A 14,188-nucleotide genomic window follows, 5' to 3' on the forward strand; every position below is an offset into this window, starting at 1 on the left:
AGATCAGCTAAATAGCTTATCTAAAGATTGCAAACACCTACAAATCCAATGGGAGATCGAAGAGAAGAAGAACAGCAATTCTACAAACAGAAAATCAACCACTATCTGAAAGGTAGGACTGGCGGAGAAGTGAATCCAAAGCGACGGGAAGATAGACTGCGGGGGGAGGGGCCAGCTCCCGGCGAGCGGCGGAGCAACGGAGCAAAATCAGGACTTCTAAAAGTCTGTTCCGCTGAGGGACATCACTCCAGAGGCTTAACTGGGGTGAAGCCCAGGCGGGGTCAGCACGGCCTCGGGTCCCGCAGGGTCGCAGAAGGATCGGGGGTGTCTGAGTGTTGCAGAGCTTACCGGTATCAGAACGGGGAAGGCAGCTACAGAGACAGAGCCGAGGAGTGACTCTCAGCTCAGGGTTACCTTGAACCGGTCACAGGCTCGGTCAGCTCGGAGCGCAGCCGGAGGCCAGGGTGACAGGAGTCATTGGGCGCTGTTCTCTGAGGGCGCACTGAGGAGTGGTGCCCGGGCTCTCGGCTCCTCCGGGCCGGAGACCGGGAGGCTGCCATCTTCACTCCCGTCCTCCGGAACTCTACGGAAAGCGCTCAGGGAACAAAAGCTCCCGAAAGCAAACCCGAGCGGATTACTCAGCACGGCCCCGGGTAAGGCAGCACGGCCCCGGGTAAGGGCGGTGCAACTCCGCCTGGGGCAAAGACGCTTGAGAATCACTACAACAGGCCCCTCCCCCAGAAGATCAACGGGAAACCCAGCCAGGACCAAGTTCACCTACCAAGGAGTACAGTTTCAATACCAAGGAGAGGGGCGGAATTCCAGAGGAGAAGAAAGCAAAGCACGGAACTCATGGCTTTCTCCCCATGATTTTTTAGCCTTGAAGTTAATTTAATTTTTTTTTCTTTTTCAATTTTTTTTTTCTTTATCTCTTTTTCTGCTAATTTTTTTTAACTTTTAACATTTTCTTTTTTAACGTTTTTTAAATAGTTTATCTAATATATATATATTTTTTTCCTCTTTTTATATTTTTTCTTTATCGGCTTTCTTCTTTTTAATAGATTCGTTTTTTTTTTTCTTTCTGAACCCCTTTTTATCCCCCTTTCTCCCCCCTCACGATTCGGGATCTCTTCTGATTTGGCTAAAGCATATTTTCCTGGGGTTGTTGCCACCCTTTTAGTATTTTACTTGCTCCTTCATAAACTCTTATCTGGACAAAATGACAAGGCAGAAAAATTCACAACAAAAAAAAAGAACAAGAGGGAGTACCAAAGGCTAGGGACCTAATCAATACAGACACTGGTAATATGTCAGATATAGAGTTCAGAATGACGATTCTCAAGGTTCTAGCTGGGCTTGAAAAAGGCATGGAAGATATTAAAGCAACCCTCTCGGGAGATATAAAAGCCCTTTCTGGAGAAATAAAAGAATTAAAATCTAAACAAGTTGAAATCAAAAAAGCTATTAATGAGGTGCAATCAAAAATGGAGGCTCTCACTGCTAGGATAAATGAGGCAGAAGAAAGAATTAGCGATATAGAAGACCAAATGACAGAGAATAAAGAAGCTGAGCAAAAGAGGGACAAACAGCTACTGGACCACGAGGGGAGAATTCGAGAGATAAGTGACACCATAAGACGAAACAACATTAGAATAATTGGGATTCCAGAAGAAGAGGAAACAGAGAGGGGAGCAGAAGGTATATTGGAGAGAATTATTGGAGAGAATTTCCCCAATATGGCAAAGGGAACAAGCATCAAAATTCAGGAGGTTCAGAGAACCCCCCTCAAAATCAATAAGAATAGGTCCACACCCCGTCACCTAATAGTAAAATTGACAAGTCTTAGTGACAAAGAAAAGATGCTGAAAGCAGCCCGGGAAAAGAAGTCTGTAACGTACAATGGTAAAAATATTAGATTGGCAGCAGACTTATCCACAGAGACCTGGCAGGCCAGAAAGAGCTGGCATGATATATTCAGAGTACTAAATGAGAAAAACATGCAGCCAAAATACTATATCCAGCTAGGCTATCATTGAAAATAGAAGGAGAGATTAAAAGCTTCCAGGACAAACAAAAACTGAAAGAATTTGCAAATACCAAACCAGCTCTACAGGAAATATTGAAAGGGGTCCTCTAAGCAAAGAGAGACCCTCAAAGTAGTAGATCAGAAAGAAACAGAGACAATATACAATAACAGTCACCTTACAGGCAATACAATGGCACTAAATTCATATCTCTCAATACTTACCCTGAATGTTAATGGGCTAAATGCCCCAATCAAAAGACACAGGGTATCAGAGGGGATAAAAACACAAAACCCATCTATATGTTGCCTACAAGAAACTCATTTTAAACCCGAAGACCCCTCCAGATTTAAAGTGAGGGGGTGGAAAAGAATTTACCATGCTAATGGACATCAGAAGAAAGCAGGAGTGGCAATCCTTAGATCAGATCAATTAGATTTTAAGCCAAAGACTATCATAAGAGATGAGGAAGGACACTATATCATACTCAAAGGAACTGTCCAACAAGAAGATCTAACAATTTTAAATATCTATGCCCCTAATGTGGGAGCAGCCAACTATATAAACCAATTAATAACAAAATCAAAGAAACACATCGACAAGAATACAATAATAGTAGGGGATTTTAACACTCCCCTCACTGAAATGGACACATCATCCAAGCAAAAGATCAACAAGGAAATAAAGGCCTTAAATGACACACTGGACCAGATGGACATCACAGATATATTCAGAACATTTCATCCAAAAGCAACAGAATACACATTCTTCTCTAGGGCACATGGAACATTCTCCAGAATAGATCACATTCTTGGTCCTAAATCAAGTCTCAACTGGTATCAAAAGATTGGGATCATTCCCTGCATATTTTCAGACCACAATGCTCTAAAGCTAGAACTCAATCACAAGAGGAAATTTGGAAAGAACCCAAATACATGGAGACTAAACAGCATCCTTCTAAAGAATGAATGGGTCAACCAGGAAATTAAAGAAGAATTGAAAAAATTTATGGAAACAAATTATAATGAAAACACAACGTTTCAGAATCTGTGGGATACAACAAAGGCAGTCCTGAGAGGAAAATATATAGCGGTACAAGCCTTTCTCAAGAAACAAGAAAGGTCTCAGGTACACAACCTAACCCTACACCTAAAGGAGCTGGAGAAAGAACAAGAAAGAAACCCTAAACCCAGCAGGAGAAGAGAAATCATAAAGATTAGAGCAGAAATCAATGAAATAGAAACCAAAAGAACAATAGAACAAATCAACGAAACTAGGAGCTGGTTCTTTGAAAGAATTAATAAGATTGATAAACCCCTGGCCAGACTTATCAAAAAGAAAAGAGAAAGGACCCAAATAAATAAAATCATGAATGAAAGAGGAGAGATCACAACGAACACCAAAGAAATACAGACAATTATAAGAACATACTATGAGCAACTCTACGCCAACAAATTTGACAATCTGGAAGAAATGGATGCATTCCTAGAGACATATAAACTACCACAACTGAACCAGGAAGAAATAGAAAGCCTCAACAGACCCATAACCAGTAAGGAGATTGAAACAGTCATCAAAATTCTCCAAACAAACAAAAGCCCAGGGCCAGATGGCTTCCCGGGGGAATTCTACCAAACATTTAAAGAAGAACTAATTCCTATTCTCCTGAAACTGTTCCAAAAAATAGAAACGGAAGGAAAACTTCCAAACTCATTTTATGAGGCCAGCATCACCTTGATCCCAAAACCAGACAAGGATCCCAACAAAAAAGAGAACTACAGACCAATATCCTTGATGAACACAGATGCAAAAACTCTCACCAAAATAGGAGCCAATAGGATTCAACAGTACATTAAAAGGATTATTCACCACGACCAAGTGTGATTTATTCCAGGGCTGCAAGGTTGGTTCAACATCCGCAAATCAATCAATGTGATACAACACATTAATAAAAGAAAGAACAAGAACCATATGATACTCTCCATAGATGCTGAAAAAGCATTTGACAAAGTACTGCATCCCTTCCTGATCAAAACTCTTCAAAGTGTAGGGATAGACGGTACATACCTCAATATTATCAAAGCCATCTATGAAAAACCCACCGCAAATATCATTCTCAATGGAGAAAAACTGAAAGCTTTTCCGCTAAGGTCAGGAACACGGCAGGGATGTCCGTTATCACCACTGCTATTCAACATAGTACTAGAAGTCCTAGCCTCAGCAATCAGACAACAAAAGGAAATTAAAGGCATCCAAATCGGCAAAGAAGAAGTCAAACTATCACTCTTCGCAGATGATATGATACTCTATGTGGAAAACCCAAAAGACTCCACTCCAAAACTGCTAGAACTTGTCCAGGAATTCAGTAAAGTGTCAGGATATAAAATCAATTCACAGAAATCAGTTGCATTTCTCTACACCAACAACAAGACAGAAGAAAGAGAAATTAAAGAGTACATCCCATTTACAATTGCACCCAAAACTATAAGATACCTAGGAATAAACCTAACCAAAGAGACTAAGAATCTATACTCAGAAAACTATAAAATACTCATGAAAGAAATTGAGGAAGACACAAAGAAATGGAAAAATGTTCCATGCTCCTGGATTGGAAGAATAAATATGGTGAAAATGTCCATGCTACCTAAAGCAATCTACACATTTAATGCAATTCCTATCAAAGTACCATCCATTTTTTTCAAAGAAATGGAACAAATCATCCTAAAATTTATATGGAACCAGAAAAGACCTCGAATAGCCAAAGGAATATTGAAAAAGAAAGCCAAAGTTGGTGGCATCACAATTCCGGACTTCAAGCTCTATTACAAAGCTGTCATCATCAAGACAGCATGGTACTGGCACAAAAACAGACACATAGATCAATGGAACAGAATAGAGAGCCCAGAAATGGACCCTCAACTCTATGGTCAACTCATCTTCCACAAAGCAGGAAAGAATGTCCAATGGAAAAAAGACAGCCTCTTCAATAAATGGTGTTGGGAAAATTGGACAGCCACATGCAGAAAAATGAAATTGGATCATTTCCTTACACCACACACGAAAATAGACTCAAAATGGATGAAGGATCTCAATGTGAGAAAGGAATCCATCAAAATCCTCGAGGAGAACACAGGCACCAACCTCTTCGACCTCAGCCGCAGCAACATCTTCCTAGGAACATCACCAAAGGCAAGGGAAGCAAGGGCAAAAATGAACTTTTGGGATTTTATCAAGATCAAAAGCTTTTGCACAGCAAAGGAAACAGTGAACAAAACCAAAAGACAACTGACAGAATGGGAGAAGATATTTGCAAATGACATATCAGATAAAGGGCTAGTGTCCAAAATCTATAAAGAACTTAGCAAACTCAACACCCAAAGAACAAATAATCCAATCAAGAAATGGGCAGAGGACATGAACAGACATTTCTGCAAAGAAGACATCCAGATGGCCAACGGACACATGAAAAAGTGCTCCATATCACTTGGCATCAGGGAAATACAAATCAAAACCACCATGAGATATCACCTCACACCAGTCAGAATGGCTAAAATGAAAAAGTCAGGAAATGACAGATGCTGGCGAGGATGCGGAGAAAGGGGAACCCTCCTACACTGTTGGTGGGAATGCAAGCTGGTGCAACCACTCTGGAAAACAGCATGGAGGTTCCTCAAAATGTTGAAAATAGAACTACCCTATGACCCAGCAATTGCACTGCTGGGTATTTACCCTAAGGATACAAACGTAGTGATCCAAAGGGGCACGTGCACCCGAATGTTTATAGCAGCAATGTCTACAATAGCCAAACTATGGAAAGAACCTAGATGTCCATCAACAGACGAATGGATAAAGAAGATGTGGTATATATACACAATGGAATACTATGCAGCCATCAAAAGAAGTGAAATCTTGCCATTTGCGATGACGTGGATGGAACTAGAGGGTATCATGCTTAGCGAAATAAGTCAATCGGAGAAAGACAATTATCATATGATCTCCCTGATATGAGGGAGAGGAGATGCAACATGGGGGGTTGAGGGGGTAGGAGAAGAGTAAATGAAACAAGATGGGATTGGGAGGGAGACAAACCATAAGTGACTCTTAATCTCACAAAACAAACTGAGGGTTGATGGGGGGAGGGGGTTGGAAGAGGGGGGTGGTGTTATGTATATTGGGGAGGGTATGTGCTATGGTGAGTGCTGTGAAGTGTGTAAACCTGGTGATTCGCAGACCTGTATTCCTGGGGATAAAAATATATGTTTATAAAGCTGTAAAAAAAAAAAAAAAAGAAGAAGGAAAGGATGAATACCCAAGTTTTGTAGCAACATGGACGGGACTGGAAGAGATTATGCTGAGTGAAATAAGTCAAGCAGAGAGAATCAATTATCATATGGTTTCACTTATTTGTGGAGCATAACAAATAGCATGGAGGACAAGGGGAGATGGAGAGGAGAAGGGAGTTGAGGGAAATTGGAAGGGGAGGTGAACCATGAGAGACTATGGACTCTGAAAAACAATCTGAGAATTTTGAAGGGGTGGGGGGTGGGAGGTTGGGGGCACCAGGTGGTGGGTATTTTAGAGGGCACGGATTGCATGGAGCACTGGGTGTGGTGCAAAAATAATGAATACTGTTATGCTGAAAAAATAAAAAAAAAAAAAAACTAAAAAAACAAAAGAAATGAATGACATAGAGTGATCTATCAAACCTAAAACTCTCTTATAAATTGGGGCACTGGGTGGCTCAGTCGGCTGAGTGACCGACACTCGATTTCGGCTCAGGTCATGGTCTCAGGGTCCTAGGATCGAGTCCCATGTGGTGCTCTGAGCTCAGTGGGGGGTCTGCTTGACAGGTCCTCTTTCTCTCCCTCATGCTCTCTCTCTAAATAAACATTAAAAAAAAAAGCATTCCCACAGGTTTCGCTGAGTTGGAAAATGGAGATGGAGAAAAGCTTATATAAAACAATCCCATTTCTGTAAATGATGCTCGATATGGAGGCGTCAATGTTCACAAAGCTGGGTGCACTGATTGTAGAGGATTCAGGTCCAAGGAACCAAACGTGGAAGGACAGACGCTAGCTCAGTAACACACTGGCCCAGGGGGACGGCCTGCAGCTGCGTGGAGGGACGGAAGCCTGACAACAGTCCAACCCCTCTGAGGGGTCCACCTGCCTCGAGATAACATGCTTCCTATTTGCTGACCTAAGTCCCCAGATCCACAGCAGACAGACCCCTGGCCTTGGGGTGAGAAGGTCCCAAACATGCCCAGTCGCCTGTTTGAAGCCACATCTGCCTTCTGAAGAGTCAAGCAAGTTTTCTGGCAAATCTTTTTCTTTTTTAGGTCACCAGACTGATTTTACTAACCTCCATTTGTGTATCTGTGGGCCTTGGCCTCCCTTTGCAGAACAAAGGGCATTCCTGCACATCAGCAAACAGGCACCAGACCCCTGGGGCACAGACCCTGAGCACAGAGATAGGGTTTGTGGCTGGCACCACGGAGTCTGCCCGGGATGGAGAGATGCAGCAGTCCACCCCCTCCCTTCACTGACCCACTCCTAACCCCTCTGCAAATCTCTGGGCCGAGCAGAAACCCAGCAGCTGGCTTTTGCACAAGAGTCCACCTTCTCCCCAAATTAAATTAAGCTCAAATTCCTTTCCAATCTAAATTCATCTCTCGAGTACTGGCCTTTCAAGCGAGCGATAGGCAGCTGAGCTAGGAGTTCAGTAACGGGAGAAAGGAGCAAGAGGAAATCAATCCCAACAGAGACCCTGCCCCAAAAAGTCTTTATTCAGAGGCGCCATGACACATTTGCGAAAGCGTGCGTCTGTTTCCACACACCTGTAAAAGTTAAGAAGCCGGTGGTGGGGATGGAGGAGGGCACTTGTGAGGAGCCCGGGTGACGCAGGGAAGTGCTGAATCCCTGAACTGCACACTGGAAGCTCATACTACACTGTATGTGAGTGACTGGCACTAAAATTTTAAAAAGTTAAATTAAAAAATCAAGTTTATTATTTAGTGAATTAAGTCAAATACACACTAAAAGGCATACGTGATTGGCACTTTCCCTGCCTTCTGGAGAGGCACATTCTAGACTGGGCCCATCGGACAAGCTGCAGTTCCCTGCTCCGTTTACCCCGCGTGTAGCTCTCTTACCGTGATGAGGATCTGTTGTGTGTGTTTCTTGGACAAATCAATGATATCCACTCCATTATAGTAGAGATTTTCGAAGCAGCCGTGAAAGTCTTTATGTGGGAATGCCGCTGATTTTCCATGTCCAGGAATCCCCCCAAAGCTGATCTTAGAAAGAAAAAAATGACATAAATAATATCGTTTAATGATTTTCTGATTGTCTGCCTAAAACACGTATGCTCAGCAGGTATAGGATAATTGCCTCCAATCTATCTGGCATTATTTTAACATTAACATGTTAATTTCAGGTGAATTTTTAGACGTAGATGTACTGGTTCTTTCTTTATTACATTTAGATAAGTAGGTTAAATACCACTTCCTGCAATTTGCTACTCAAAGGGCTATGTCACTTCCCCTAACAGGGAATGTTGTACGTTCATTTCCACGGTCACTCTTGATCTGGGTGACAAGGCGGTTGACCATGATGACATTCTACTTTACAAACCTTCCCAGAACCCAGTTTCAGGGTCCAGGTCTTGGCCAGGACACGGCTGATGGGTCAGAATAATGAAGGCATCGATAATCTCATTCAGGACCAGGCTCTGCAGCTGGCCTCCTCAGCTGAGGCCACTTACACTAAATGAATGTTGAAATCATCCTCTTTGCTCGGATAGATGTGCTGAGCAGAACTGGCAGAACAAAAGGTGTTCTCCAGTGCTGGTTAGATACATGCGGGCAACACGCCGGGGATGCGTTAAGCCTTTAAATGTCCCTAGAAATGGTATTTTTAATTGCCTGACTCTGGCTCTCTCGTTCCTTGAAAAAGCAGGTTGGAACGTATGGTGATTACTTCTCCAAGCACCCTAGATTGCTAATTCCGTTTACAATCGCCCTAAAACACAGAGATCTCCAAAGGAATGGGTCACGGCCAACACCAGAGATAACATGGAAAACTGTCCAGACACATGTATTTTACTGTGCTGCCTGTCCTACTGATAGCTCTTCATCCACACACTTTCCGAATTCGACTACTTCCTCCCGGGGAGAACTCACACCTATGAGTGATACAACATCTCAACAATGCACGTGGGTCTCTCTGGGCCGACAACACCCGTGGGAAACATTTCGCTGGAATTCCAAATTACTAGCAACAGGAATTTCTCTGTGTAGCGGTATTTTCTTAAAAGGTTATGTTGCGTTTAAATAACAAAATCTGTAATACTTGAAAAGAAATGTTCACACCTTATAATCAAGATCCAAGTAGTCGCACGCGCCCTCGGCCTGGAAATGCTGACTGTGCTTGTCCATGGTGAAGTGGACATGCGTGTTCCCAAGCTCGATGAGGACAGAATGCCAGTGCTCGTCATCCAGCAGGCTGCCCAGGGTGAGGGTCACACGGGCGTCAGGGGAGTGCAGGTTAGCACGGCCTACAAGGACAGGCAAAGCAAATGAACCACCCCATCCAACCCAGTACCATGGCTGCCGTGTGGGAGGCCAACTCTTCCCCCAATCACTTTCCTTGCACACTTCTATCTGGAGAGCTGGTCAACTGCCTTTACCTCAGCCTCATGTACAGCCTTCTTTCACTTGGGAATGATTTCTTCTACCTTTCTTGGGTTTATTGTTATTAATTATTGCATTTTTGCTTTTCTCGGAAGTATCTTCTTCCAAGAACCTCACAAAGAGCACCGCCTCACGGTTTTGGGGATCCACCCCTCGTCTTTACAATATTACCAGGCTGTCTACTGAACATGTGCAAATGGTCTTGCACACTAATCGAGCTATAAAACTTGTTACAGTAAAGTACATTCTGGATACATGCGTGTTCTCCGTAGTACACCTCAACAGTGGAGCGACCACACTTCCATTTGCCTAGACCATTCTGGGTCACACTTCTTGCTCCAGAGTAATTATTTCTAGGGTCTTCTTTCTTTCTTGAAAGTGTTCTGGTTTCAGGATAAATTAGCTACTTAACTGTGAAAAACTAAGCATAAAAAGATACTTCCATCTAAAGAGGCATATTTTGAAAACACCCACTGGGAACTTTTTACCTGAATTAAGTGATAAGATGAGCTTTCCTCTAACTAACTGCAGGGTGACATGTTTGCCGTTTTGTCCTTCTCTGTGGAGTAGAATCCCGTCAGTCTGCCTGGTTTTAAATTTCAAAGAAATAACATCTTTTGCTGGACTCACAGATTTCTGATTAAACGTGTATAGCAAGGAGCTTTTCCCATCAAAGTTAACCATCTCGGATCCTACAGCAAGAGACATTAGAAAATAATCAAAGTATAATACATCTTTACTCATGCACTGAAATGAGCAAGTTGACACAAACACACACACACATAATATATCTCTGGTCTGTTTAGTGCAGAGGGGAAAAAACGGTGCTGCCCATCCTCCCCGATAGCCATAGCTGAGATCCCTAACCTCCACTCTTTGCCTTTTATGACATTTTCCCTAACATGTATCAGCTAGAAATACTTCTGTTGACTAAGCCCAATTGCTTCTGCCTTGGTACTGGCCACTTCTCATCCTGTAAACAACGAAGATCGGTAAAACAGTTGAAGTCACTCCCCACAGTGGCACATCGTGGCTATAAAGCTGCCATTGTCCCTCAGTTGTCCAATAGTCTTATTTTTCCACTATCAAGGTCACTTGCATTCTCTTTATTGAAAAAGTTATATTTTATCATTAACGTAAAAAGAACACTGGTCAAAGACACCAAAGACAGAACAGGAGATGCGCAAAGGGATTCATACAACTACCCAGAAGAATCTCTCGTATTTCTCATATTTCACAAATAAAAAGACAAGACGTTACTGTCCTTAAAAAGTCAAAAACCGTATGATTTTACTCACACGTGGAATCCAAAAACAAAACCAAAAAATGAATAAACAAACAGAAAGCAGAACCAGACCCATAAATGCAGAGAACAAACTGGTGGCTATCAAAGGGACAGGGTGGGGGATGGATAAAGTGGGTGACACGGAGCGGCAGGTTCAGGCTTCCAGTCATGGAGTGAGTGAATAAGTCACAGTGTGAAAGGTACGGCCAGGAAAACAGTCAACGATATTCTAATCGAGTTGTACGGCGACGTGTGGCAGCTATGCTGGTGGTGAACATCGTACAACCCGTAAAATCGTCAAATCACCATGTTGTACACCTGACACTAATGTAACATTGTGTGTACGCTGCACTCAAATTTTTGAAAAAGAGGTTTTTTCAAATGTGTGTGTGCAATAAATGAAGGTGCAAGAGGAAGCCAAAGAAACAGGAAACTGATGTCTTCTGAGCCGGTGATACGACGTTGGGTTTATTTAACTTCACAAAAGCCTGGGGCCAATGTACATTAGGACCTGCATTTCATTCAGACGAAATAAAACATTTACAACAAACCCTTTATGTTCACAACTCTAAGGAATCCTTTATTTCATGCAGCCACCTTTTGAAAATTCAGGAGTTTGATTCCGGTTCCCATACATGGTGGAAAATATATAAACCTGTACAGCAGTGTGTCTAAAAATCATGGAAACAAGCAATTATTCTCCATTGCATAGTTAAATGAACATCTGATAAAAACATATCCCTTTGTCAAATTCGAATGAATTGTCCTGGCATTTTGGGTGAGCACAGATCTGGCCCCAACCCAGAACTGTGACTCTGCTGGCCTGGGGTGGGACCTGAGAGTCTGCTTTTCTGACATGTCCCCTAGCGGTGTTGACAATGTCGATGCTGCTGGTCTGGTGACTACATATGAGAACCAACCTCTCTACAGAACCTAGATTATATTTCCAGGAACATTCCCCTCAGGCAAAATGGAGTAGTGAAAAATTTATTGGATTTAGAAACACAAAAGAATGGGCTGAAAATCCTTTTGTTGTAATGTTTTCATTTCCTCTCCAGTGAGCTCCCTAACACTCGTACCTAGAACAATCAACCACAAGCTAATCATCACATTCTGTCTTATGAGGCACATTTAACATGTGTTTTGACAGGTTCTCTAAGCCTAGAAGGGGACTGCATTATAATCTAGAGAGGTCATCAATGGAGTAAAACAGAACCACTTCAAACAACATATCTTGTTGTAGTCCTGGTGGTTTCAATAAAATCTTAAATGGTAACAAAGGTAAGGTCAGTGGAGAGGAGTTAAAACAACACAGATAAAAATGAGGAATTTTGGGGGCGCCTGGGTGGCTCAGTGGGTTAAGCCGCTGCCTTCGGCTCAGGTCATGATCTCAGAGTCCTGGGATCAAGCCCCGCATCGGGCTCTCTGCTCAGCAGGGAGCCTGCTTCCTCCTCTCTCTCTGCCTGCCTCTCTGCCTGCTTGTGATCTCTCTGTCAAATAAATAAATAAAATCTTTAAAAAAAAATGAGGAATTGCTCTCAGAAGTCTGGAATGTGAGGCTGCTTTCTCTTTATCTGAAATGACCCACATCACTCTGCAGCCTGTACGGCCCCATGAGCTAATTTTTTTAAACGTTCATTAAAAAACAAAAAAAAATGAAGAATTGTGGCAGAGAGCACAGGTTCCCACAGACCTAAAATGTGTGCTGTCTGGCCCTTTACAGACACCTGTCAACACGCACTCAGTGCCATTAGCCAGTGATCCTTTCTGAGCCAGATTCCTGACTGCTTACAGGTGGCCGTGATAAGAACCAGCTCACCGCAAGACATGTGGCGATCCTTCTTCGATTTAAATATTAAAAACCCTATTTTAGATGGGAAATCACAAATTTAATTATTTTTGTTGATCTACCTGTTGATCTACCTGTTGCATAATTCAATACACTTCATTTGTGGCTTTTCATGAATCTATATTTATGAGGTCAAAAAATAGGTAAATATTCTGGCTCCTGTGGAATATCATAGAAGACTGGTTTTATATGGACCATCTTCTGTAGCTTCAGACCCTGCCTTGGCAGGGATTTGGCTTTGGAAAATACAGTTTTGTTACTAAAAGACCATTTTCCCCCATATTCCCTTCCTTCTCAACCCCCACACTGCCCTGACTTAATTTCCATTTGTTCCCTCAAGTACACTCTATTTTCATTTAACATGGGTGTAGCACCCACTAGGTGCTGGGATGAAACCCAAGAGGACAGACATGGCTTGGCCTTCCAGAGCTGACAGTGCTCCCCTCACCTTCTCGCTTCAGCTATCATGAAAAGAACACATTTCACCAGGAATAGCCTAGTCTTACTGCGGGCTGCTTAGGAAACTGGAGACAAGGAAGCTCACAGTCAGGAAGAAGGAAGTGGAGCACGGGGGAGGTCTTCTCTGGGGAAGTGTCAGGAAAGAAAGAAGGTAAGACCTTACCAATCATATGGCATGTGTCACACTCAGTTTACAGATAGGCACCCAAAAGCAGCCAACATGGTTCAAACAACGGGCCATACTGTTGATCAAGAAGCCCCTCATGACAAACGTGAAGCCCACGTGATAAGTAAGAGTGCGCCTGTCACAAGGACGGCTTACAATGGGAATTGTGGACTGGAAACTCAGTTTCAGGCCTCGTCAAAGAGAATCAATTCTACAGAATGTTGTTCACTTACAAACGTTCATGAATCAGTCTGAATATCTGAAAACAAATGGACATGTCAGTAAACATAAAATGACATTTTTAAACAAGTGTCACTCATATACCATTTTTAAAGGCAATAGATTTTTTTTTTCAAATATTTTATTTGACAGACAGAGATCACAAGCAGGCAGAGAGGCAAAGAGAGAGAAGGGGAAGCAGGCTCCCCGCTGAGCAGGGAGCCCGATGTGGGGCTTGATCCCAGGACCCTGGGATCATGACCTGAGCCAAAGGCAGAGGCTTTAACCCACTGAGCCACCCTGGTGCCCCAAGGCAATAGATTTTTTAAAAATTTAAACCAAAACATCATATTGTGGGACAGAGAAGACTTAGCTTAGTGAGTTTGCAGCAGCTAGCTCTCCAAGCACAGATGGGGAACAGCCCATCTGTAGAAGTAGAAGTTCCCTCACCTTCATGCCCATGTTGGTGATAGCCATCAAAATATAGCCCCAGTTA

At 42.7% G+C, this 14,188-nt stretch overlaps 1 protein-coding gene across 1 annotated transcript in view; it reads right to left on the minus strand.

Moving 5' to 3' along the window:
* LOC125080705 (contactin-associated protein-like 3) overlaps positions 1–14,188 on the minus strand; it is a 202,819-nt gene that overhangs the window by 105,781 nt on the left and 82,850 nt on the right. The window contains exons 5-7 of the mRNA XM_047694676.1: positions 10,203–10,406; positions 9,394–9,578; positions 8,176–8,319 (exon numbers count right to left, since the gene is read on the minus strand). Coding sequence (XP_047550632.1) covers positions 8,176–8,319; positions 9,394–9,578; positions 10,203–10,406 — 533 coding nt within the window. The remainder of the gene's footprint in view (positions 1–8,175; positions 8,320–9,393; positions 9,579–10,202; positions 10,407–14,188) is intronic.

The sequence above is a fragment of the Lutra lutra genome, chromosome 11 (genome assembly GCF_902655055.1).
Source record: "Lutra lutra chromosome 11, mLutLut1.2, whole genome shotgun sequence".
Lineage (NCBI taxonomy): Eukaryota > Metazoa > Chordata > Mammalia > Carnivora > Mustelidae > Lutra > Lutra lutra.